This window comes from Rhinatrema bivittatum, chromosome 7 (assembly GCF_901001135.1).
Source record: "Rhinatrema bivittatum chromosome 7, aRhiBiv1.1, whole genome shotgun sequence".
NCBI classification, from domain to species: domain Eukaryota; kingdom Metazoa; phylum Chordata; class Amphibia; order Gymnophiona; family Rhinatrematidae; genus Rhinatrema; species Rhinatrema bivittatum.
Window position 1 is genome coordinate 172,555,831 of NC_042621.1, and position 27,494 is coordinate 172,583,324.

General features: G+C 43.4%; 1 protein-coding gene across 2 annotated transcripts in view; it reads left to right on the forward strand.

The window, feature by feature from the left end:
- The window catches only part of KCNMA1 (potassium calcium-activated channel subfamily M alpha 1), a 1,936,781-nt gene that overhangs the window by 1,672,899 nt on the left and 236,388 nt on the right, over positions 1 to 27,494 (forward strand). For both annotated transcript variants that reach the window (XM_029609517.1, XM_029609516.1), the window contains exon 21: positions 20,823 to 21,047. In XM_029609517.1, coding sequence (XP_029465377.1) covers positions 20,823 to 21,047 — 225 coding nt within the window. The remainder of the gene's footprint in view (positions 1 to 20,822; positions 21,048 to 27,494) is intronic.

Sequence of the window (27,494 nt, forward strand, 5' to 3'; positions counted from 1 at the left end):
GACCATATCCCTCCATGTATTACATCAGGTGGTGAACTCAGTGGCTCAAACTTCACCAGCCAGTAATCAATTGGCAGTCTCTGGAACTAGCACATTGGTGTCCCTCCTGTGCTACTACCTGTCTTTCTACCATTCAGCCTCTACCTATTTTGACAGTGTCCACTACCATACCAGGGTTACTGTCCCAATATGCAGCTTATTAAGACATATTTTCTAAGCAAATGGTTGAGAGCCTTCATCTGCATCAGTCTTATGACTGTGCCATAGACCTCCTGCCAGAAAAAGGTGCCTCTCCGGGGAAGGGCCTACCCCTTAGTTCCTGAGAAGAAACCATGAGTCACTACATGAAAGAGAACCTGGAGAGTGGCGTTATTTGGCCCTCATCTTTCCTGGCAGGAGCTTGCTGCTTCTTTGTGGGCAAGAAGGATAGTTCCCTCAGACCATGTATGGATTACAGGGGCCTAAATGCTATCACAAGGAAAACTGATATCCATTGTCTCTTATCTCCAAGTTTTTCTACCACCTACAAGGAAAGACAATTTTCACTAAGTTTGACCTGTGGGGAAGGTATAATAACCTCATATGCATTTGTCAAGGAGACAAATAGAAAAGCACCTTCAACATCCTGTGTAATGCCCCTGTGGTCAGAATATGGTAAACAAAATACTCAGACTTTCTATATTCCCACATGATGATATACCTCGATGATATTCTCATCTACTCTCAATCTCTGCATCAACATTGGACTCATTTATTTATCTATTTTATTAATTAATTTATTTAAATTATTTTCTAAACTGTCGCTAAGTTATATACCATCGCAACGGTTTACATGTAGGCACATAACTTAATGTAGGTGGATGCGTACTATAGTACATTCTAACAGGTGCCACAAAAGGTTCAGTTACAATAAATTGCTAAAGACAATCAATTGTTTAGTGAAGTAGGTCATGTAAGGTTCGGTTCACGGGTAAAAATCATATCTATAGTGTTTACAATTACGTTTATTGTGAGGTAGAGTTCATAGATTATTAAAATGCACATTCTTAGAATAGTGCTGTGTGCTGGTGTTCTGTCTATTCCTGTATATTTTCATTCTCCAGTCTCTTTATAAAATGCTCGTTTAAAAAGCCATGTTTTTAAAGGTTTTGAGATCTCTTTGCAATCTGATCTCTAGAGGCATTGTGTTTCAAAGTGTGGGGCCTGCTAAAAATAAGACCCTTTCTCTCACTTGACTTAGTCTCACTGTTTTTACTGAGGGAATGGTTAAGAGTGCTTTATTTGCTGATCAAAGGTTTCTATGTGGGACGTGCACTTGCAATGCTGTGTTTAGCCAGTCCAATTTTTCATCATGTATTAGTTTATGTATGGTACATAGGGCTTTGTATTTAATTCTATGTTTAATAGGTAGCCAATATAATTCTGCTAGGGTTTCGGTTATATGGTCCCTCCTTTTTTTTTCCAGTTAGTATTCTAGCTGCTGTGTTAAACAGGTATCACATAGTTTATGTAAACATCACCTCCACCAAGTTGGAGAAATGCCTCTTCGAGCAAGAACAGCTCTCATTCTTGGTATATATTATCTCCAGCACCGGCTTCCACATGGATCCTGCAAAACAGAAAGCCACTCTTGACCTGCCCTAGCCAGCAGGTCTTTGAGTGCTACAGCACATTCTAGGCTTCACTAACTACTATAGACAATTCATAGCCGGATACACCACCCTTACAGCTGTACTTTTGGCCCTAACCAAAAAGGGCATGAATACTTGAAGCTCATACACAGAAGCCACTGACACCTTCCAGGCCTTGAAGCAGGCATTTTCTCAAGGACTGTGCCTATGGCACCCGGATCCCAACTGATCCTCTGTTTTGGAGGTAGATGCGACTACCCTCAGGGTAGGGGCTATACTCAGTCAACGAAGCAACTGAGTGTCTCTCCTGTTTTGCTCCTTTATTTCCAGGAAGTTTTGTCTGGCAGAGAAGGATTATACAATCAGGGATCAGGAACTCCTTAAAGTAAAATTGATGATGGAAGAATGTTGATACCTCCTCGAAGGAGCCAAGCATTTGATCACGAGTTATACGGATCATAAAAACCTGGAGTATCTGCAGCAAGCGCAACAGCTCAATCCCAGACAGGCCAGATAGTCTCTCTTCTTCAGTTGATTTGAATTTGAGCTGTACTACCAACCAGCAACTAAAAACCAGAGATCACATTCCCTCTCGTGTACCTTCCACATGGAAAATACCCCAGAGATCCTCAAAAGATAATAGATCCAGAGAGGTTTATTGTCACTGCTGCCACACTGATATCTCCTGGGAAAACGGTAGACTCATGTACTACCGTTGAAATGGACTCATGACTCAGACTTAGCAGGACACCTAGGAATCATCCTCACCCTTGAATTTCTCCTACATCACTACTGATGGCTTCAAGTAGGAACTGACGTAAAAATGTATGTGGAATCCTGCCCTGCTCGAACAACACAACACCACTTGAGCCTGACCTTGGGTGCTATTACAGCCATTGCCAGCCCCTGGGGACCCACCCCTGAGGACCCACCTGTCCAATGATTTCATTACGGCTCCACCACTGTATGGGTCATGGTGAATAGATTCTCCAAGATGGCACATTTCATCCCACTCCCGAGCTTGCCCTTTACTCATGAATTGTCCTGTATCTTCAAGCAAAACATCTTTTGCCTGCACAGACTGCCCTCTCACATACTCTCAGATCAAGGTGTCCTGGTTATGGCCTGATATTGGAAGGGGCTCCGCAAGAAATTTGGAATTATGCTGGACCTTACTTCATCTTATGACCCCAAAGAAACAGACAAACCAAGAAAACCAGCCAAGTTCTTAAGAATTTACTCAGACTGTACATCGACAACAGGCAAGACGACTGTGCCCTTCTCCTTCCTTGGGCTGAGTTCTTGCATAACAACCACAAAAGTACCTCAACCCCTCAACAGTGTTCCAAGTAGTCTACAGCAAACATCCCCGGGCACTTATTTATTTATTTACTTATTTATTTACTTATTTTGGTATTTTTATATACTGATATCCGTTTGCACATCGTATCGGTTTACATATAACAAAAAAACAGTGTCGCCAAAACAACAGGCAGAGCCTTTACAGGGAACAAAACTGTAAACAAGAGGTTAAATATGGGCGAGTTCGATACAATATAGTAGAAAAACAAATTAACTGGATACAGAGCAAATACAGGGCAGGATGTATATACAGGTCAATATTTACAAAATTTACAATATACGGTTTCAAAAGTAGCTAGTTTCAGTGTGGTGTGGTACAACATTTTGCATTTATTCATTTATTCATTCACAATGTTGGGAGGTGCAGGATAAAGAGGGGTATTAGTGGGGAAGGCCTGTAGGAACAGCCAGGTTTTTAGTTTTTTTTTTAATTTCGAGGTGGAGGTCTCCGTACGTAGGTCTGGGGGCATGGAGTTCCAAAGGGTGGGGCCAGCATGTGAGAAAGCTCTTTTGGTTGTGGAGATGAGTTATTTGGTTGTGGAGATGACTTCTTCCTCTTTCTCTGGCTGTAGCTTGTCCAGCAGCCCAACTTACTTCTCAGGAGCTCCATGATCTCTTTCTCCACGATTACCCTGGTGGAAGCCCATTTCAAGAAACAGGTAGACAGGAAGTTCAGACCAGCTCCACAATTCAACCTGGGTGAGCTAGTATGGTTTTACACAGAATCTGTGCCTCCAAAATCCCTCTGTCATAGTGGTACATTAATTCATTGGTTCCTTCCCGATGCTGAAACTGGTGGGCACTGTGACTTATCGTATCAAGCTACCACCTACATTACATATACATAATGTCATCAATGTGTCTCTCCTGAAATCACTTGCCCTTTCCTGACCTTCTTGGCAACTACCTCAACCCACAGAAACAACTGCTGAAGAGGACACCAGTTATGAGGTGCAAGAAATCCTGAACGCCTGCAGTCATCAAAACAAGCTGGAATATCTCATAGCCTGGAAAAAATTATGGACCTGAGGAGAACTCCTGGAAATGCACAATCAACCTTCAAGCTTCACTGTTGGTTAGAGAGTTTAATCCCTGCTTTCCCCAGAAGACAAAGCCCAGAACTTTGAGGAGGGAGGTTTAAAGGGAGGGGTATTACGTTTGGCTGCCTATGGGATGACCCTGTGACTGGCTGTGCTTACTCCAGACATCACAGGGCCCTACCTTTACAGCAGAATGCTGCTGGACTCCCCCCACCTCCACAGCAGAATGCTGTCGGACTCCTCCCTGCATCAGAATGCTGCCAGAGCTGCCACCCTTTGACTCCCTCCATAGGCACACATGCGCCTAGAGTCATTTCAATTAAAGGGCCCATGGCAGGAAAAGCCGTGCTATCCATTGATGACGTCACACATCTTGGCCCTATATTAGTCTTGCCTGATGTCCCTACCTTGCCTCAGCAATAGATCCATCTACTTCGGTAGTGCATGTTACTAGTGTCCTTCATCTTGCAGCCTGCCCTGCCTCATCCAACCTTGCCTCGTCTTCCCAGGTTACCCTGCCTTATCCAGCATTGCCTCATCTCTCCAGCCTGCCTTGCCTCATCTAGTCTTGCTTCGTCTCTCCAGCCTGCCCTGCTTTGCCATATCCATTTCCTCATACCATCCTACATGTCAGTCCTTCCTGCCCCTTTCGTATCTTCTCTCCATGCTGACCACCTGAATTGACTTTTGCCTGGATATTTACTACGCCTAGATTGCCACCTGCCTCTGACCCTTTGCCTGGAATTTGACCTCTCCTGATTTCCACCTGGCTCTGACTGTTTACCTGACCCTGGACCTCTGTCTAGACTTCTTTCAGAGACTCTCACCTAGCCTTGCTGGCCCTTGTAACCCAATGGCTCAATTTACAGGGAAAGGGATTGGTTCATGTGAAGCCCTAGTCCAGCCTCTTGCCAGCTAGCTTCCACTGCAGGCTACATTAGCTTTACCACAGAAACAGGGGTTCACATCGCTTACAATTAATGGTAGGTTGCATGTACTTTATATGGTTATTTTCAGTGGATTGGTACACCAAGCTAGCTACATAACTTGGAAATAATTGGATGGGTTACCACACTGTATTTTATTTGGTGTGGTCTATCTGCCATTTGTGTTTCTCTACAGCGGCCATAATATATGAGCCAAATCTGTAACTTCTGCCCCAAACTGACACTATTTGAAATCATCTCTGATGACTTGAGTTTGCCACTATAAAGCTAATTTGAACTCCCTGTCTTTGCTTTCCTTCACTATCACACATAAATTCAATAACGATCAGCCCCTGGCTTATGCAAACAATCCTAGGATAAAGGCTGCTTTCACTTCCCCTCAGGGTATGTTTTGGAGCTGACGATGCCCTGAATTGCAGTATTGACATTTAGAGCAATCAATAGGCCAGTCAGTTCTAGGACTGAATCATTAAGCAGAGTTTAGTCATCCAAAGTTTGCTCTGTGGGTAGTGAGACAGCCTTTAACAGAAACCAAAAGACTTTTACTGTGGCTTATTTACTGTTGTTCATATAGAAAATTAAAAACCCAAATTGCTACTATTACTTATCATTTCTATAGCACTTCTAAACCTACACAATGCTGTAGAAATACAAATAAGAGATGAATGGTGCAGCAGAGTGCAAAGCATGGAGCTGGTGATGGAGGAGGAGGACATAGTTAAAAGTGACTTTCCCAAGAAGCAGAGTATATGAGGAGGGGGTGTTGGGGGAGATAAAGGAGGGGAGTGAGGAGCTGCAAAATGAATAGACTTGTTGAATAAGAGAAGTTTGAACTGTATGTGAGAATGGATAAAGAACCAATGAAATTATTTGTGAAGAAGGGTTACATGGATGTAATGAAACTTGCAGAAGATGAGTTACACAGCTGAATTTTGAATAAATTGTAGTGGAAAGAGATGGTTCAGTAGGAGACCAGTGAGGAAAGTGATGTAATAACCCTCCTTTAATTGATAGTGGGTAGCAGATGGGTAAGATTACATCCAAATACTCCATTCAGGGCAGCAAATTAGAAATATTTAAACCTACTTAATGGATGCAGAGTGTTCAGGTATGTTCCAAAATCATATTCTTGCTTTGCAGTAATCAAATCAAATTGGACCCGGTTTTCTAAAGCCCTAAAAATGCCTTAAAAATGGGGTTTACAAGTGTAAATGCACTTTACCTAAGTGGGCTTTTGCGAATTGCTACAATATATGCCATTGAATTGTCCATAGGCTTTACTCATGTCAGTGCACTTTACGCAGCTAAATGGCTTTTGAAAATTGCTATAATAGTAGTTCATTCACACATGTAACTCCTTTTAAAATTCACCTGATACCGTTTAGCCAGTTCCTGTGTTTCAGTGTATGAGTTCTAGAAAAAGGCATCTTGATATGAAGCTGGGGGTAGGATTTGGGAGAAAGGAGAGATGGACTGAAGCATAACATTTTGAAGTATTTCTCACAGGTGCAGTAATAGATGCTTAGAACAGGCTTTCAATAAAGGTGATAAGAGCGGAAAAAAAAAAAAAAGAAATTCTAGAAAACATGTGACAAGCACAGAAGATTGTAAGTGGTGGGAAAGTGAGGATAAAGCCAGAGATCAATTATAATCTGCTGTATTGCTGTAGGAAGGGAGAATGGGCAGACAGGATGAGCCTTCTGCTCATTATCTACTGTCATATTCCTGTTTCTAGGTTTGAATAGTTTTTACCCAATCAGAATGAGGTTCACAGTGAGCAGTGCAGCGAGTAGGAAGTTACTCGAGTGAGCCTGCTACTGAATAACAATACTTACCTGGCTAACTTTACCCATGTGTCACTCAATATCAGTGCTACCTGGTAAAGTATTCTCCCAGTACCTTCCCCCCCTCCCCCTGGCTTCATTTTATCCAGCTAAATTTTACCTAGTGATTTACCTGGGTAAAATATTGATGGTTTGTGGGACAGGACATTTAAAACTTAGGGTTTGTCTGTTTAATTCCCAAAGTTACATAGACAAATCCTTTTAAATGTTGACCTTGATGTGTCTTAGGAAAAGCATTCAAGAGACATCCACTCTTTCTAGCTGACTTCAGAACAATTGTCTTTCAGCGTTTTTTGAATAATAGAATAATGTCTATGTTAGAGTTCCAAACCATAAGAGACAGAATGACCCTGCCCTAGTTTTATATCTGCATGCATGAACTGTCTTTTTTCTTCGGGAGATAAAAACTACAAGTTCATAGATGCATTGAGGCAAAACTAACAGTGATTCAATCTCACTCATACCTTGGCATCACCTAGAAACTTTAGATAGTCTGGTTTCAGTAAGCCTTGATTGACATTTTTCTGAGGAGGAGACCATAGTGTTCCTAAAATCCTGTATTGTTATAGTTTTGTCAGCTCTGCCCACCTACTATGCTGATTTTCTTTTAACTAATTGTATTTTAGGTTAATTTAAAAAAGAGTGTGCATACGCCCATAAACATGCAAATTGGCACACAAGCGGAGATACTCTGCAATTTTAAATCGTGTGAGTGCTTATGCACATAAAGGTGAATTTTAAAAGCGCAATGTGTGCCAAAACTCAGAGATATGCGAATATATCGGGCTGGCGCACACCGAGCAGATTTTAAAAGCCACCCAAGTATATGCATATCTCAAAAAAAAGGGTGGGGCATGGGCGTGGTCTGGGCGTGGCATAGGCATTCCTGGATTTGAACTTCAAATTAACATGCAAGACTTACGTGCACAGGCGTGCATTGGGGTCCTCTGTCCCATAACTTTATTTCTGCTATGGAGGATATGTAAGAAATAAAATAAAGATAGATAGATTGGCAGGCTTTTATGGGTCAGGGCTAACAGGGGAGAAGGGAGGCTTTTAAACTAGATGGGTTTGGAAGTCCTATCCCTTTCCTGGGCAAACTGGGAATGAACTGGGAAAACTGGTCATTGTGTCAGCACACGTATCTATCAAAATGCCCCCACTTACACGGTAGAAGCAACATTTGCACGCATAGGTGAGTGTCCACTGAAAATTGTGCGCACATGTGTGCATGTTCAGGCTTTTTTTTATAAATGCACGCACATTTGCCCCTGCACACCTGTTTAAAAGTTAAAGTCTAATGTTTTAAAATACACCTCCCGCACGTAAGTATGTGCCTAAACTTAGGATATTGCTCAAGAAACCGTATTTTGCGTATCTTTCCTAGGACTTTGTCAGCTTTTACGTGCATATGTAGGCGACTTTTAAAACATGCTTGTGCGAGGAACAACCCAGTTTTTCCAATTAGTCCACCAGTTTCCCAGTTCATATTGGGGTAGATTTTAAAAGAAGCGCGATCAGCCTACTTTTGCTTGCGCATCAGACTCAAGCAAAAGTACGCTGGATTTTAGTAGATACGCGCGGAGCCGCGCGTATCCACTAAAATCCTGGATCGGCGCGCGCAAGGCTATCGATTTTGAATAGCCTGCGCGCGCCGAGCCGCGCTGCCTCCCCCCGTTCCCTCCAAGGCCGCTCCGAAATCGGAGCGGCCTCGGAGGGAACTTTCCTTTGCCCTCCCCTCACCTTACCCTCCCTTCCCCTACCTAACCCACCCACCCGGCCCTGTCTACACCCCCCCCTTACCTTTGTCGGGGGATTTACGCCTCCCGGAGGGAGACGTAAATCCCCGCGCGCCAGCGGGCCTGCTGCGCGCCGGGCCGCGACCTGGGGGCGGGTACGGAGGGCGCGGCCACGCCCCCGGGCCGTAGCCACGCCCCCGTACCCGCCCCCAAAACGCTGCCGACACGCCCCCGGAACGCCGCGACGACCGGGCCCGCCCCCCGACACGCCCCCCTCCGAGAACCCCGGGACTTACGCGAGTCCCGGGGCTCTGCGCGCGCCGGGAGGCCTATGTAAAATAGGCTTCCCGGCGCGCAGGGCCCTGCTCGCGTAAATCCGCCCGGTTTTGGGCGGATTTACGCGAGCAGGGCTCTGAAAATCCGCCCCATTGAGGTCTTCAGGACTCCTCTGGTTCTTTATCCTGAATACCCCCCAATTGGCCCAGACCCCTCACCCTGCCCTGTAAACCCTAAAACCTGAGATCTACAGACTTGCTCCTCATCTGGAGCAACAGTAAAGTTATGAGGATAGCAACCCAAGGTGCGCTGCAGTCTCCATTCTTAAAATACAGAATTGCGCACAAAACTGTTGGCACTGCCCTGAAGCACACTTGCTCCGCCCTTCCCCTGTCCCTTTTCCACCTTCTTATTTTTGACACATGAATGGTTATATACGCACGTATTTCCCAGCTTTTTAGAATCCGTGTTGCTTGCGCACGACCCACATACACGTGTATATGGGATTTTTGTGCAAGCAACACTTTTAAAATCAACCTCTCGGGGGCAGAAAGGAGACACTATTACCTGCAGCAGAGGGACCCGAGGGTAAGCGCTGCTTGCCCCTACGGTAAAGATCTACCCCAGCTGATTGAACTGACTGCTTTGGTTTCACTGAGGCAGAAAAGAGACGTTATTACCTGCAGCAGAGGGATCCGGGGGTAAGCGCTGCTTGCCCCTACGGTAAAGATCTACCCCAGCTGATTGAACTGACTGCTTTGGTTTCACTGAAGCAGAAAAGAGACGCTATTACCTGCAGCAGAGGGACCCGGGGGTAAGCGCTGCTTGCCCCTACGGTAAAGATCTACCCCAGCTGATTGAACTGACTGCTTTGGTTTCACTGAGGCAGAAAAGAGACGCTATTACCTGCAGGAGAGGGACCCGGGGGTAAGCGCTGCTTGCCCCTATGGTAAAGATCTACCCCAGCTGATTGAACTGACTGCTTTGGTTTCACTGAGGCAGAAAAGAGACGTTATTACCTGCAGCAGAGGGATCCAGGGGTAAGCGCTGCTTGCTCCTACGGTAAAGATCTACCCAAGCTAATTCCTTGATTGAGGGGAGTGGCCTGAGCCTGGAAACGGACTATAAATTTAAGCCATAAGCGGCGCGCCGCAGAGCCGGCGCGCTGCTAAAGCCGCACGCGTTTAAGGGGCGCGCGGCTAAGCCGGGATTTGCCGTGTTTGCCTGGAAATTGTTCGATTAAAGATTTACCTCAGGTAGGATTGTTAAATGTTTTGTGTCTCCTTTCAAAAAGCCTCCAACAAGTGATTCTCTTTTTATTATATGCATTGTTCCATTCTGCTCAGTATAAGTCCTGGTTAAGTTATTTTCCTTTTAGTATTTTGATATAAATATGCCACACACCAAACGGAAGGCCAAGTTAAGGCCTACAGTTGGAGTGACTATGGCAGATTCCGGACAGAGAACTGTAACAGAATGGATAGACTCTAATTTAAATACCCCTGTAGGACAGACCGTTGGAGGAGAAGCATTAGAACGGAATGCCCCTCCCAGGCCCCAGAAACATCTTTAAGTCCAGGGGCGCCAGATACGCCACCTCCCCCTGGAGGAGCGGAAGGTTTCACTCCAGTAAATCCAGGGGATCTGCAAATGGAGTCCCAAAGATCTAGTGAGCGGGTGAATGAGTCCATGCATTCTGCTAAGGAGACAGATATATCTGTGCAATTAGGACATCTGAGTGTGTTAGAAAAATCTGTGCCAACCCCAAAAGAAACAAGTACCCCCAAGACTTTTGTATCATCGGTAGAAAAACAGGATAGTATTGAAGTGTTAATAAAAACGGATTCTCAAATTAAAAAACCAGTAAATATAACGTTAGAAAGTTTGTGGAACTATTTAGTGAAATTAGATGACTCAATTAATAAATTAACTGGTGCAGTTTTGAAAACAACTAATTCGTCGGTACAAAATACCCTCAAACTAGAGAAACAAAATAAAGAAATTAGCACACTGACTACACGTGTTTCTCAGATTGAAAAAGTTCAGAGCAATCAGGTTACAGCAGAAGGAAATATAAATAAGAGATTAGAAATTCTTGAAAACTCTATAAGATCCCTAAATTTAAGAGTAAATAACTTTCCAATTTTAAATAAAATAGACTCGGTGGAATTATTTAGGGAATATATGTTGCAGATATTAAAAATACCAGAGAAATGTTTACCAGTTATAGTGATTATTTGGGGATCATGAAGAAAGTGTTAAGAGAAGAACAACTTGTAGAGAGTGCTAAAGAAAAAGAAAAGGAAAAATTAGAAATAGAGGTAGTTCAAAATAGTTCTATAAACTTATCTGATTTACTGCAAAAGTCTTAACAAGACTTGGTTGTTAAAGAACGAGGAACATTACTAATTCAGTTTGCCTTTGCAACTGATAAGGAAAATGTTTTGAAATCCTTTTTTCGAAATCGATTAAGTACTTTCTATGGGGAAAGAGTATGGATCTTTCCAGATCTAAAGACGACTCAGTTGCGCAGAAAGAAATTCCTATCTTATAGGAAAGAAGTAATAGATAAAGGTGGATATTTTATTTTAAAATATCCATGTAAGTGCACTGTTAAGTTAGATGGGAATAGTTATACATTCACACAGCCAGTAGGTCTTAGGGATCTCCTAGCAGGAAAATGATCAGCCTATATGATTAGAAGAGTATTGACAATGCATTTTTCCTCGACTAATGTTTTCTTTATAATCCGTTCAAATGTCTTGAGACTCACTTGAATTTCCTTAAGTATAATAATGACTGAATTGTAATGTTTAATGTTAGGTTAAAACATTTTTCCTGTTTCTTATTAAGGACTCAGTCATTATGAGATTCCTTAAATGTTTTGTTTATTGTAAACATTTTGAAAAAGTAATAAATAAAGAATTAAAATCAACCTCTCTGTGAGACTATTCCATTTCTCTTTTATGAAGGCTTTCATATAATAGGGATGTGAATCGTTTTTTGACGATTTAAAATATCGTCCGATATATTTTAAATCGTCAAAAATCGTTAGGGCCATGATACAATACCAATTCCCCCGATTTATCGTCAAAAAATCATAAATCGGGGGAAGGGGGAGGGCAGGAATACCGGCACACTAAAACACCCTAAAACCCACCCCCGACCCTTTAAATTAAATCCCCCACCCTCCCGAATCAGCTGCAGGAGGTCGTTCAGCCGGGGTTCCGGACCCCGGCTGAACGACCTCCTGCAGCTGATCTCCTGCCGGCGCCATTTTCCGTACGGAAAACAATTCGCGGCAGGAGATCGCTCCCGGACCCCCGCTGGACCCCAGGGACTTTTGGCCAGCTTGGGGGGGCCTCCTGACCCCCACAAGACTTGCCAAAAGTCCAGCGGGGGTCCGGAACGACCTCCTGCAGTCGAATCGTGTTGGTCTATGGCCGTCGCCATTTTGCGCCGCCATTTTGCAAAATGGCGGCGCAGAATGGCGCCGGCTGAAGACAACACGATTCAATTGCAGGTGGCCGTTCCGGACCGCCGCTGGACCCCCAGGTAATTTAAGGCATTTGGGGGGGGTTCGGGAGGGTGGGGGATTTAATTTAAAGGGTCAGGGGTGGGTTTTAGGGTGTTTTAGTGTGCCGGTTTTCCTGCCCTCCCCCTTCCCCCGATTTAGCTACGGACCGCCGCTGGACCCCCAGGCAATTTAAGGCATTTGGGGGGGGTTTGGGAGGGTGGAGGATTTAATTTAAAGGGTCGGGGTGGGTTTTAGGAGGTTTTAGTGTGCCGGTTCACGATTTTAACGATTTTCACGATACTCTAAACACCCAAACGGCGACGATACGATTCCCTCCCCCTCCCAGCCGAAATCGATCGTTAAGATGATCGAGGACACGATTCACATCTCTATCATATAACTGCGTATCATTTCTATAGCACTGCTAGATGCTCAGGTACACTTAACAGAGTCCCTGCTCCATGGAACTTATAATATCATCATAATCTTGTGAGAAAATATGGGAAGTCATGAGTCTGACCAGATTTTTGAATGCAAATTCAGCTGTCATTCTGTACTCAATGACTTAGGATAGGTTGACACACTATCCAAACTAGTCCGTGTGATTCAGATAGAAATCAGAACCAGATTCTTCACATTATCTCAATGAAATAAATAGTTATTTTTGGAGTTTACCAGCCCTTTATTTTGGTGAATTTGTAATCATTTTAGATGTACATATATCTGAAACTAAGCATAAGAAAGGGAATGTATGGATAAATTCCATCAAAAGGGAGATCACATTTAAATCTTACAAACTCCATAAATGCACAATGCTCCTGGAAGCAGTTCTTCTCAAGCAAAACATGGCTTTGTATTTTTACTATGATGACATGAATTGACTATTGTTTTTGTCTGTTCTTTTTAACATTTTTCAACTGATAGTATCAACATTTTTTAACCTTTATTCTGGATTCTTCCGTAAGAATAATAATAATATTTTGTATTTCTAGCCTGCCTTTCATGTAAAATAAGATACTGCCCCAAAGAGCTCCTAAGTAGGTATCTGCCTCCACAAGTGATAAAATGACTTGCCCAAAGTCACAAGGAATATCCCAGGGATAAACAGTATTTACATAAGAACATAAGATGTACCCTAATAAGTAAGACCAAAAGTCAATTGAGTCCAGCATCCTGTCTCCAACAGTGACCAATCTGGATCAGTAGTTATTCATTCCCAGGAAGAAGCAGTAGCTTTCCCAAATTTGCCTGTTAATAATGGGTTGTGGACTTTTCCTCCAGGAACTTGCTAAATCCCTTTTAAACCCAGTTATGCTAGATGCTTTGATCACATTTTATGACAACAAATCCTGCAGCTTGTTTGATGAGTGAAACATATTTTGTCCAATTTGTTTAAAACTGCTACATGTTAATTTCATAGCGTGACCCCTAGTCTTAGTATTGTTTGCAAGGCTAAATAATCATCTCCTATTTACCCGTTCTACCCCACTCATGATTTTATATACTTCTATCATATCCTCTCTCAGGCACCACTTCTCCAAGCTGAAGATTCCTAACCTGCTTAGCCTTTCTTCATAAGAGAACCATTCCATTCCATTTATCATTTTTGTTGCCCTTTTCCTTACCTTTTTTAGTTCTGCTATTTCTTTCTTGAGATGGGGGTGACCAGAACGTATCATGATATTCTCTGTTTTATATGAACACTTGTTTCAGTGCTTTGGAGACTATTGCTCTCTGTTAGGCCACTAGGCTCATCTAATCTGCCTGATTGTTTTCCTTTTGCAGTATTATGGATTCAACATGATTTATAGTGGTTGTTGTTTTAAGATTCAGTTTATTTAAATATGTTTAAATACATTAAATTCTGCTTTGAAAGTTTTTGGAAGCTAAATAGTAAACTCTCTAAAATGAGATTAAATTAAGACCTATGTTTATCAGAGCATAATGATATGAAAATGCTTTGTATTTGTTGTGTTCCGCAGCCGTGGATGGCCGCGGCTGTGGCCCCCTACCTGACCTGAAGGCGGGTCACCGCAGCAGCGTCGGGGAAGTCGCGGGAGGCTGGGGCCTGGCGTTCCTGCGCGCCGGCGCAGGTCTCTGTGATGGACGCCGGGCTTTGGAGCCGTCCCTGCTCCTCCCTCGTGGCGTCGGGTGGCTTTCCTCCATGGTCGGGAATTCAAGATGGCCACCGCCATCTTAGGCGTGAGGCCATGCCTCCTTTCTGCATTTTAAAGGGAGCTCACCCCTTTAATTGCCTACACCTGTTTCCTATGAACCAGACCAGGGGAAGTATATAAGGGAACTTCCTCTGCTCATTCCTTGACTTGGCAACTTCTGTGGTTGTTCGAGTCTGCTCGCTTAGGTGAGTCTTCTTGTGCTTTGGATCCTTGTTTCCTGGTTCCTGTTTCGTCTCAGTGATTCCTTGGTATCTGACTTCGGATTGGCAAGCGGTGATTCCTGGTGTGTGACTTCGGACTGGCAAGTGGCAATCCCTCAGTGTGTGACCTCGGACTGGTAAGCGACGACCCTCTAGCACTCGACCTTGGACTTCTTCCAGACCATCGTCTCCAAGGGCCCACCTAAGTCCCAGCGGTCCGGGTCCCTATGGGCTCCTCCTGAGGGGACCGCAGGCATCCAGTGGCAAAGCTCCAGTTAGCCCTTGCACCGACCTCATGACTCCTCAACCTCTCAAAGGTCCACCTAAGTCCCAGCAGTCCAGGTCCCTACGGGATCCTCCCGGGGGAACCACTGGCTTCCAGTGGTGAAGACCCAGTTGGCTTCTCTGACGTCTCGACTCTTCGCCTTCTGCACAATTGCCTCCGTCTTCAGTGCTGAGGGTCAGCCGGTCACATCTTCTGTTCTGCCTTGCCTCCCAACGGGGGAACCTCAGGATCCACCTCCTAAGGTATACCATCCTCCCATTGGTCCAAGGGTTCACAAGCCTGATCATAACAGTACTGATAAAAATCCATTACTAAAAATGAAACCTCTGAGCAATATATAGCACAGAATACTTTATGGAGATGATTTATGACTTCTAGGTCATACATGCCTAGTTATCTCATTAACATCACCTTTTTCTACAAATGGCCCAGGATAATATAAACCCTGACTTGTTATTCAGGGATTTTTCTGTAGGTTTGTATTATTGAGATCATATACATTAGATGAATTGAGGGAGAGTAATTTTAAAGCCATTTCTATAGGTAAAACAATCCTTTATTGCAGAAATGGGTTTATACAAAATTGCATGCTTGATATGCAGGTAAAAATACATGCACAGGGCCTGTCTATGCATACTTTTACCTGCAGTGATTAGAGGCATTTCTGCGGTCAGGAATAGGGGGGTAGGATTTGCATTTAAGTACAAAATTTAGCATTTTCAAAAGTATGTATATATTTTTCCTCAAAAAATTACATTAGCAGGTATGGATATGTGCAGGTAATTTTGTGGGATAATTTTCATAGGGAAATTATTCATACTTTCCCTTTGAAAACTGATGTAAAGTTTGTGGGTAAATGACTCTAAATCAATGCAAGCAGTTACAAAGTTATGCCATAAATGATTAGCATCAGAGCTAAGGTATCTGAATTAACCAGGCCTTGAACTTTGATTACCATATCATTGAATTAATAAGAAAAACATTACATTTTGTGTACCCTACAAACCATGTTCCTATTTAGATGCAGCCACAAGGTCCTTACTCCCAGTAAGCTGAAACTGAACTGCAGCCTCAGTCCTTATAAGCCAATTGATCCATCTCTCAGTTGGTGAAGCCAGAACTAAACCCTCCTAATTACAGCATTTGTCCCTGAAGGCTTGGATTTTTGTAACCTTTAGCAAACCAAAAGAAGCTGTCATATGTAACTATTAAATTCATGTGTAAGGGTAACCCAAAAGTATATTTTACTATATACATTAGAGTCTTCACTGACCCTGGATACGTGATGTCAGAGTAGGGATATAATGGGGAGTTATCAATTGAGGAATGAGTTTTACAAAGCTATGGAGTCCACTTTGGCTCATGTTCTTTTCTCCTATCCTATCTTAGAGGTGTCCTGATGCTCACGGAAGATGCTCTCTGGGATCCAGAAGTAGGAGTCTCTTAGAGTCCAAGGGGATCTTAAGTCTGAGACTTAGAGGCTAAAGTTGGTGATTTATTTATTTATTTGTTATTTAAAATATTTAGTACCTGCCCTTCCATACTCTTTAATTTTCATTCAAGAATTCCTATACAAGTAGATATTCAGCCACCATATAGCTGAGATAGCCAGATAAACATATCTGGCTAAATTAACTGGGATATTCAGCAGCATAGCCATGCAGCTGAATATACCTGGCTATCTAAAAGTTAGCATAATAATAATATCTAGCTCACTTTATACCTGCTTAATAGCAGGTCTAATTTATCTGGCTAACATAACCATAAAAAGGCTGAATATCTGCACTTATCTAGCTAACTTATCCGGATAAGTAGCCATGCCCAAAATGGCCCCTTCCCAAACCCCATTTAGCCAGTTAAATAATTAACCAGCTAAGTGGCAGCTGCTGAAAATGGCTGAGTATTCAAACCGCGCTACTTAACCAGCTAAGTGGCTCTGAATATTGACCTCCAAGTGTTTTGAGAAGTGGAGTTGCAGTTTGCAGTCAGGGAGAAGGGCTGTCAGGAGAGTACCCAACCACAGTTACTGTTGAAAAAATTGCCAACAGACTCATTTGAAATTTCTCAGGAGGAACTTCGAGTTTTTTCCTACCGCAGATGGAAATTTGTGCCACAGGTTCTAATATGAAGAACAGTTTAGGGAGGATTCTATTCTCCTCATAGCTAGTGGATAGGGGAGGAAGATACTCCTTAGTATGGGCAGATTTGTAGTGGATTGTGATTTCTGAACTATACTATTTCTTTTTTTAATTTTTTTCTGGCTTATCATATTTTTTTGTATGGATTGTACCAGGAGAAAATGTTCTGTACACCAGATAATTCCATGAACACAAAGTATACTAGTGAATAGGTTTAAATTTTTGAACAACCATAAAGAGGCAGGCAGGTAGTGTGAATTTTTCCTGAACTGGGAACATACGAACCCTAGGGTCTTGGAAATTTTTTTCCCAGTCATCAGCAGAAAACCAGGGACGGCAATTTTCAAAATAGCATGCAGGCGCTCCTTAGCGTGTGTGAGTTGTCGCACGCCATAGCTAATTTATAACTTGCATGTGTACATGCACGCATGTTATAAAATAGCCTGTGTGCCCAATTTTAAATAGGGGTGCCCAAATGCTTGTAAATCTAACTTCTAACATATAAGTTGGGGAATTTTAAAAGGGGCGAGTGTCCACACCATTTCCAGTTTCACCAGTTCGTCCACTAGTTTGCCCGGTTAACAGCCATGTCCACCAAACCCACCTGGTTGATAGTCTACACTCTCCCCGGTTACCCCAGACCATTTAAACTCCTGAGAAATGGCTCTCTCTGTTTATTTTTTAACTTACACCTTGTCCTTAATAGAAATAGACTTACATGCCACTGGACCTGGGCGAATGCCCAGGCATGTATTTATGTGCCCGTCTCTTGGCCATGCCCTGAAACACCCATACTTTGCTCATGCCCCGCCCCTTTTTGGAAACTTTTGAGATGTGCGTGCAGCTGGAGATACGCGTGCATTAGGTCGACTTTTAAAAATTAGTTGGCCCACACCAGCCCAATCTATGTGCACTTTCCCCAATCGATGCACATGCTGGGCTTTTAAAATTCACCTTTAAGGGAGCACAGATTGTTTACATGCCTCACTGAAACAGAATATACTCCTAAATCCTACGTCTATGATATGTTGTAATCTGTTTAGATTGGTCAGGCCTATGATAGGTAGAATATAAGAAATATAAAATAAATTAATAAATAAATCCTACTAGCTGATGGGAGAGGTGCTATCAATTATTCAGCTTTGTTAAGAGTAAAAAAAAAAACATTGTCTCCTGCTGATAAAAGGAGCAGATAATTGAAGTTAAACCAAAACTGTAAATTTGCGCGCCCCGTCCGCGCCTGGCCTGCGCATGGGCCTGTTCACCTCGCTAGCTCCTCTGCAGGTCATGGGTCGGCCTCCCCAGCAGCAGCCGCGAGCTCCTCCAGGCCTCGACGTCCCGCAGCGGTGGTCGCCGGGACTTCCACTGCGCCGGGCCTTCCACTGCACACCAGGCCTCACGTCAGAGTTCAGCGTCCCCATTGGCATTGGCCACGCCCCTACGGGTGCACGCACGCGGACCGCCCAGCCTCTTGTAGTGCCAGGGGCGGGTCCTAGCTCTCCGGCGCATCCTGATTGAATGTCCAATATAAGGAAGTCCATGCTTGCCCTTCCTTGCCTTGGCAATCGGGTCGGCACCGTAAGTGTACTAGTTTGCCTCCGCGTTCACAGTCTTGTTCCAGTCTTGTTCCAGCATCCTATTTTTCCAGCGTCCTACTGTTCCAGCCGAGTCCAGCGTCCTTCTGTTCCAGCGTCTGTCTGTCCTGTCTCCCCAGGTAGTACCCTCAGACTATCTCTCTGGTACTGACCTCGGCCTGCTCCTTGACCATTCTGTTCGCTGCCTGGATCCTGACCTCTGCCTGCCTTGTGATCTCATCTAACCTCTGGAACCTGACCCCTGCTTCTTTGACTACTCCTCGGACTGATCCTCGGATTCTGACCCCAGCTGCCATTGACCACGTCTCCTGATTCTAACTTTTCCCTTGCCTTGTCATCGCCTACGCTGTACTGGCCTTCCTTGCTCCTCCAGACCTACAGCCTAGAGTCCGACCACGCTCCCTTGCTGCTTGTGGGCACGCCTCTCTACTACTTCTCCGGGAGACCCTGCAAGACCCACCTAAGTCCAAGCGGCCCGGGTTCCTACGGGCTCCACCCGGGGGGACTGCGGGCTTCCAGTGGTGAAGCTCAACCTAGCCTCTGTCTCCTCCTGTGCTCCACCCCCTGGGGGCACATGTTTCCTGGTCCCTACCAGGGAGCCGTTCTCCACTGCTCCAGGACAAGGGTCCACCACCAAGCGCAACAGTAAGCTTCTTTTATAAGGCAATTGTCCCCGATATTCTGGTGCCTTACATTTCAGAGCCAGATCTGTCTGAATGCAATACTATTGATTAGAGATGTGATTCGGCTGAATCTTTCAGTTTGGCCTTCGTTATCGACCCGCCGTGGGAAATTTTGTTTTCCTGCGGTTCGGGACAATTTTATTTCATCCGCCCCCCCCCCCAAAAAAAAAAACGATGCCCCGAAACCCGCCCCAATCCTTCGGATTTAATTAATTGCAACCCTCCACCCTCCCGACCCTCCAAGACTTGCCTGACCCCCCCAACACTTACCAAAAGTCCCTGGTGGTTCAGCAGGGTCCCGGGAGCGATTTCCCCCTCTCAGGCCTTCGGCTGCCACTCTTCAAAATGGCGCTGATGGCCCTTTGCCCTTACCATGTGACAGGACTATCGGTGCCATTGGCCGGCCTCTGTCACATGGTAGGAGCGATAGACATTTGGCGCCATCTTAAAAAATGGCGCGGGCCATCCATTGCTCCTACCATGTGACAGGGACCGACCAATGGCACCGATAGCCCCTGTCACATGGTAAGGGCAAAAGGCCATCGGTGCCATTTTGATTAGTGGCAGCTGACGGCCCGAGAGGGGGAGATCGCTCCCGGGACCCCGCTGAACCACCAGGGACTTTCGGTAAGTCTTGGGGGGTTGCAATTAATTAAATTTGAAGAGTTGGGTTGGGTTTGGGTGGGGGGGGTTGGTTTTTTTAATGTGCCATTTCTCCCCTCCCCAAAAACAAGAAAACCACACGAAATTTTGAGGGTTTTCTTATCGTTTCGTTTCCCCCCCGAAAAGTGACGAAATAGGAAATATCGTCTCTATTTCCTATTTTGTCGCAGATTATAGAAAATATCCTATAATTTTCTGACCATCTCCATTATGGGGAGAAGTGTAGGAGTACTTGCATATTTATGTAAATTTTGTTTTTTTAAGTTGAACACTCTGGATGTGGTCCTCGTAGCTGATTTGTTTACCCTGGCATATGGTTTTGAGTTAGCTAATAGTTATTATAGGACTATTTTTAGTAGGAGTGCTGCGTGCCACTTAGGTGTTGCTTGCTGGAACCTGTAGCTTGGTAGAAATTAGAAGTATGTCATTGAAATGGATATGATCAACAATGTTGATGTGACAATTGTACGGAAGACTTCCTTTAACCACAATAGAATCTATGTGTAACACTTTAGTGATGCCTTTTTGCTTATAAAATTTTTAAATGGCTATTTTCATTTAAGAGCTTAATACCACAATTGTTATTTATGTACCATCTCTCACACTGAGTGATGTAATGTTCATGACACTGGTTCTTTGCCATTTCAAAATTCTGTTAAACAGATTCCAGAATTTAAAAACTTTTTAATAAAATGTATTTCCTCTCCTTATCTTTTTGCTTTAGACTCGAAGTGAAGCTGCCATGACGGTTTTAAGTGGTCATGTGGTCGTTTGCATTTTTGGAGATGTCACATCTGCACTAATTGGACTGCGAAATTTAGTCATGCCTTTACGTGCTAGCAACTTCCACTACCATGAACTCAAGCCCATTGTGTTTGTGGGTTCTTTGGAATACCTGAAGCGTGAATGGGAAACACTGCATAACTTCCCCAAGGTTTCAATTTTGCCTGTAAGTCTAAAGCAATAATATTGATACATATTCAAAGGCACCAAAGAGAATCCCATTCACTTTCATGTTAGGTTTTCTTTTGTATGAATCTAGGCCTCAGGACTTAACCCTTCCCTTTGTTGCATCTGTGAAAACTGAGCCCTATGAGACCTTATTAGAAGAAATTTGCAACAGTGTTCAGTCCTTTGTCAGAAAGGAATATCACTTCATATCAAATGTAGTTGCAGCTTTATCTTCTGAACACATGTACCTAAATGATGTTTTGGATTTTCTGACAAGCTGACAGGGAGCTGCTTAAGATTATTTACAAAGCCTGTCTAAACATTAAAATTTTACACATGTACGTATTTGCACATGAAGACACATATAGCATATATACATCTACCATGATATAAAGAGTATATCTATATATTAACAAACATCAAGGGAAGGTTGACTCTGTGCCTTAGGCTGCATTGCTGTGGGGCAGGAGACTCGAGTTTCGATCTCCTGTCCAGAGCCAGCAGGACTTTGAGTATGCTGCAGAAGTTTTATGATGCAGTCCAGGCAAATTGTTTTAAAGTATCTGTGGACTTTGCAGGTAGTCGAGTTGCCAATTGACTCCAGATTTTCAGGACAGGTTGATTCAGTCCTGGTTTTACCCTACATGCAGGTACTTATAGTCTTGCTTTTGTTAGGGAATGCAATAGGGAAATCAGAATAAGTCCCAGCATGCCTTGGGGTAAAACCAGAACTGGATCAACCTGTCCTGAAAATCTTGAGCCAGTTGGCAACTGTGTTGTTTTTAAAATTGTCCTTTTTGTGTCTAATCCCCCCAATTAACTACTGCAAAAATAAATGACACAATGGAGTGGACTTACCTCTAGGTGATTTATTTCAAAGTGAAGAAGAAGCACAGTTTTGCATACCCCTAAAAGTGGGGATTACTGTACCTAATTGCAACTTAACCACTTCATGCCTATTGCCATCATAGTCATTTCTGATATTTTAAGTTTTACCATCCAACTCATAAACATGTAAACTTAAACACTTTTTACTGTAAATAAATTTAGACCAGGGATCAGAAAACCACAGCACATGAGTTAAAGTTTGACATGCAAAGATATTCTTCTTAGCATGCCACATGGTAAGAAAGCCACTGGACTAGGGTACCAGAGAGAGACATGGAACTGGGCCACTGCATCAAAGCTATAGGCTTTGGAGAGGGCCGGGAGTGTTGATGAGAGTTGTTGGATGCCAGTGGGAGATGCTGTTATTAGCTGGGACACCAGTGAGAGCTGTGGGAAAGATGATGAGAGAGACAGGGTGATGGGAGAGTGTGTGGAGGCTGCACAAGAAAGGGAAGCCTGCACGCCCTCCCCCTCCCCCTCCCCCACTTGTCTCGCATGACAAATGTTTGCAAATAGATATATGCAATTTATTTATTTATTTATTTATTTATTTATTTATTTATTTAAATCTTTTCTAACCTGCGCTATTCATAATTCTAGGCAGGGTACAGCATATGCATATTAATTAAAACACAAAAACAGTCCATTTTGTGATATTTCTGCCAAATACCACAAAATACAATTCATCAGCTGGATTGCTCCACACTGGTGCCAAAAGCTTTCCTAAAGAGCCAGATCTTTTTAAATGTTTTATACATGGCTCAGTCTACACTTCATCAAAGACAGAATTCCACAGCTGGGACCCAGCAGCAGAAAAGGCCCTTTTCACGTCTCACATTTAACTTTGCCTGACAAAAAATGGGTAAGAACATAAGAAAATGCAATACTGGGTCAGACCAAGGGTCCATCAAGCCCAGCATCCTGTTTCCAACAGTGGCCAATCCAGGCCATAAGAACCTGGCAAATACCCAAACACTAAGTCTATTCCATGTTACCATTGCTAATGGCAGTGGCTATTCTCTAAGTAAACTTAATAGCAGGTAATGGACTTCTCCTCCAAGAACTTATCGTGGATTAGTTTATAGATTATACATAATGCCTTATATTGTATTCTTTGTTCTATTGGAAGCCAATGAAGTTCAGCAAGTGTTCCTGTAATGTGGTCATTTCTTTTTTTGCCAGTCAGAATTCTAGCAGCGGAATTATGCAGTATTTGCAGTTGCCGTATTGTAGATTGAGGTAGTCCTAATAGCAGGGATTTACAGTAATCTGTGCTTGCAAATCCTTTTTTAAACACAGTTATACTAACTGCACTAACCACATCCTCTGGCAACAAATTCCAGAGTTTAATAGTACGCTGAGTAAAAAAGAACTTTCTCCGATTAGTTTTAAATGTGCCCCATGCTAACTTCATGGAGTGCCCCCTAGTCTTTCTACTATCCGAAAGAGTAAATAACCAATTCACATCTACCCGTTCTAGACCTCTCATGATTTTAAACATCTCTATCATATCCCCCCTCAGCCGTCTCTTCTCCAAGCTGAAAAGTCCTAACCTCTTTAGTATTTCCTCATAGAGGAGCTGTTCCATTCCCCTTATCATTTTGGTAGCCCTTCTCTATACCTTCTCCATCGCAATTATATCTTTTTTGAGATGCGGCGACCAGAATTATACACAGTATTCAAGGTGCGGTCTCACCATGGAGCGATACAGAGGCATTATGACATTTTCCGTTTTATTCACCATTCCCTTTCTAATAATTCCCAACATTCTGTTTGCTTTTTTGACTGCCGCAGCACACTGAACCGACGATTTCAATGTGTTATCCACTATGACACCTAGATCTCTTTCTTGGGTTGTAGCACCTAATATGGAACCCAATATTGTGTAATTATAGCATGGGTTATTTTTCCCTATATGCATCACCTTGCACTTATCCACATTAAATTTCATGTGCCATATGGATGCCCAATTTTCCAGTCTCACAAGGTCTTCCTGCAATTTATCACAATCTGCTTCTGATTTAACTACTCTGAACAATTTTGTGTCATCTGCAAATTTGATTATCTCACTCGTATTTCTTTCCAGATCATTTATAAATATATTGAAAAGTAAGGGTCCCAATACAGATCCCTGAGGCAGTCTACTGTCCACTCCCTTCCACTTAGAAAATTGTCCATTTAATCCTACTCTCTGTTTCCTGTCTTTTAGCCAGTTTGCAATCCACGAAAGGACATCACCACCTATCCCATGACTTTTTACTTTTCCTAGAAGCCTCTCATGAGGAACTTTGTCAAACACCTTCTGAAAATCCAAGTATACTACATCTACCGGTTCACCTTTATCCACATGTTTATTAACTCCTTCAAAAAAGTGAAGCAGATTTGTGAGGCAAGACTTGCCCTGGGTAAAGCCATGCTGACTTTGTTCCATTAAACCATGTCTTTCTATATGTTCTGTGATTTTGATGTTTAGAACACTTTCCACTATTTTTCCTGGCATGAAGTCAGGCTAACCGTTCTGTAGCTTCCTGAATCGCCCCTGGAGCCCTTTTTAAATAATGGGGTTACATTTGCTATCCTCCAGGCTTCAGGTACAATGAATGATTTTAATGACAGGTTACAAATTTTTACTAATAGGTCTGAAATTTCATTTTTTAGTTCCTTCAGAACTCTGGGGTGTATACCATCCGGTCCAGGTGATTTACTACTCTTCAGTTTGTCAATCAGGCCTACCACATCTTCTAGGTTCACCGTGATTTGATTTAGTGCATCTGAATCATTACCCATGAAAACCTTCTCCATTACGGGTACCTCCCCAACATCCTCTTCAGTAAACACCGAAGCAAAGAAATCATTTAATCTTTCTGTGATGGCCTTATCTTCTCTAAGTGCCCCTTTAACCCCTCGATCATCTAATGGTCCAACTGACTCCCTCACAGGCTTTCTGCTTCAGATATATTTTAAAAAGTTTTTACTGTGAGTTTTTGCCTCTGCAGCCAACTTCTTTTCAAATTCTCTCTTAGCCTGTCTTATCAATGTCTTACATTTAACTTGCCAACATTTATGCTTTATCCTATTTTCTTCTGTTGGATCCTTCTTCCAATTTTTGAATGAAGATCTTTTGGCTAAAATAGCTTCTTTTACCTCCCCTTTTAACCATACCAGTAATCATTTTGCCTTCTTTCCACCTTTCTTAATGTGTGGAATACATCTGGACTGTGCTTCTAGAATGGTATTTTTTAACAATGACCACGCCTCTTGGACATTTTTACTTTTGTAGCTGCTCCTTTCAGTTTTTTTCTAACAATTTTTCTCATTTTATCAAAGTTTCCCTTTTGAAAGTTTAGCACAAGAGCCTTGGATTTGCACACTGTGAATGTATGTTGAGTATGTGTATGTTGAGTATGTGTATGTTGCACACTGTGAGGGTATGTTGAGTAAGTTTTGTCCTTGAGATCTCAATGCCCTCAGAGGTTTTTCGATCTTTAATTGGAGATTGTAGAATCATTGCTCATGGCTCTGGGGATAAGGGATAGTATTCTAAATTTGATATACCACTGGATTGAAAGCCAGTGGAGAGAACAGAGAACTGGTATAATATATTTTCTCAGACCCATCCCTGTTAACATCCTAGCTGCTGAATTCCATACAGTTTGTAAAACCTTTTTAGCAGATAAAGGTAAGTCTTGATTACTAAGCTACGGTAATTAAGACCTAAAGTAATTAATGCCTGAAGGACAATCCAACAATCAGTAACAGTCAAAAAAGTTTTGAATTTCTACAGTACACGTAATTTAAAAAAGGAATTTTTCACCACTAATCTAACTTGTGTTTGGAGCGACAGATTGGACTCAAGAACTACTGCTAAACACTTTACCTGTTGGAGTACTGGAATTACCCAGTACTTAGAATGGAAGGATGAAGGAATTTCACAGGATAGAAATCTTCTAGTTGCGTTCAGCGGTTTATGGGCTAACCCCTCGAACTGCTGCCCTCACCTCTTGGGCCTGGCCCCAGTCATAGCTGGCCTCATGGCAAGATGATGCCAACTCCATGCCAGGCCCAGCTCTCCTTCATGGCAAGGCACCAACAGCTTGCCTTGCAGCAGGTTGCCACTGACTCCATGCTGCCATGCCTCCCCTAGATACACGTGTGACCAACATTGCTCAATTTAAAGAGCTTATGGAAGGAAATGTCCGGGGGCATGCTCTGATAACATCATGCACCTAGACCTATACATGGACTTCCAGACTTCCACTTCCTTGACTCAGCAACAGGTCACCTTACTTTCCAGTAGTGAGTGTTGTGCCAGCGTTCCTTGTCTTCAGTTCCTGTGATCCTTGTCTTTGTCCTCCAGTTCCAGTGATCCTTGTCTTCCTTCTTCAGTTCCGGTGTCCTTCAACTTCAGTACTTCAGTACATCTCTTAATCTATTGCTGCCCACCTGTTCTCCATGCTTTCCTGCCCTGCCTATCTGTCCCACCTTTCTTTTTGGATGGATACCCAGTATTGACCACAGCTTGATTCCTGGATACTCTTGATCGCCGCCTGCCACTGACCACAGCTTGACTCTTGTGATCCTTGTCTTTGTCCTCAAGTTCCAGTGATCCTTGTCTTCCTTCTTCAGTTCCGGTGTCCTTCAGCTTCAGTGCTTCAGTACTTCAGTACATCTCTTAATATCTTGCTGCCCACCTGTTCTCCATGCTTTCCTGCCCTGCCTATCTGTCCTACCTTTCTTTTTGGATACTCTTGATCGCCGCCTGCCACTGACCACAGCTTGACTCCTGGATACCCTTGGCCACTGCCTGCCATGAACCTCTGCCTGCCATCATACAAGCCTCATATGCCCACTCTGAACCAGCTACCTCAATGGACCTCATTGCCATCAGTAGAGGCCCCCACCTAAGACCTGCCAGCTCCGTCACCCAAATGGTCAGCCGGAGGGGAGCAAGGGCTGGTAAAGGCAAAGCTCTAATTGGGCCTCCCCCTCATCCGGATCTGCCTGCCGACGGAGGGGACCTGCAGTGCTCCTCCCTGCAGGTTGTGTCAACCCTGCCTCAGCTCAAGGGTCCACGAGCGCAAAATTTCTCAGGACCATTAGCTCTGTTTATTCAATGTTTATTATAAGTCTTATAGGTGAAAGTCTTTGATGCTAACAGTTACAAATTGTTTTCCATTTGCACTGACCCACTGGTACATTGTGGGTTTCTACTAGGGCAATCTATGAGCAGCTCCAATGATGTCAATGGTGCAGCAACAGGTTGCAGCAGCATCCCACAAGTTTGCAGGAGACAGCAGTGAAACAAAAATCCCTGCATTGACATTTAACATTGTACTGAGAAACTTGTTCTTCCAGTGCTGACAGTAGACTTGAATGGAATGATTCAACCTCATGTGGGGAGCTTCAATGGTGAATTCATACTGTGCTCCTTAAGCACTTAGGGGTAGATTTTCAAACTATGCGAATAGGCCTACTTTTGCTGGCGCATCAGGCGCAAGCAAAAGTACGCTGGATTTTAGTAGATACGCGCGGAGCCGCGCGTATCCACTAAAATCCT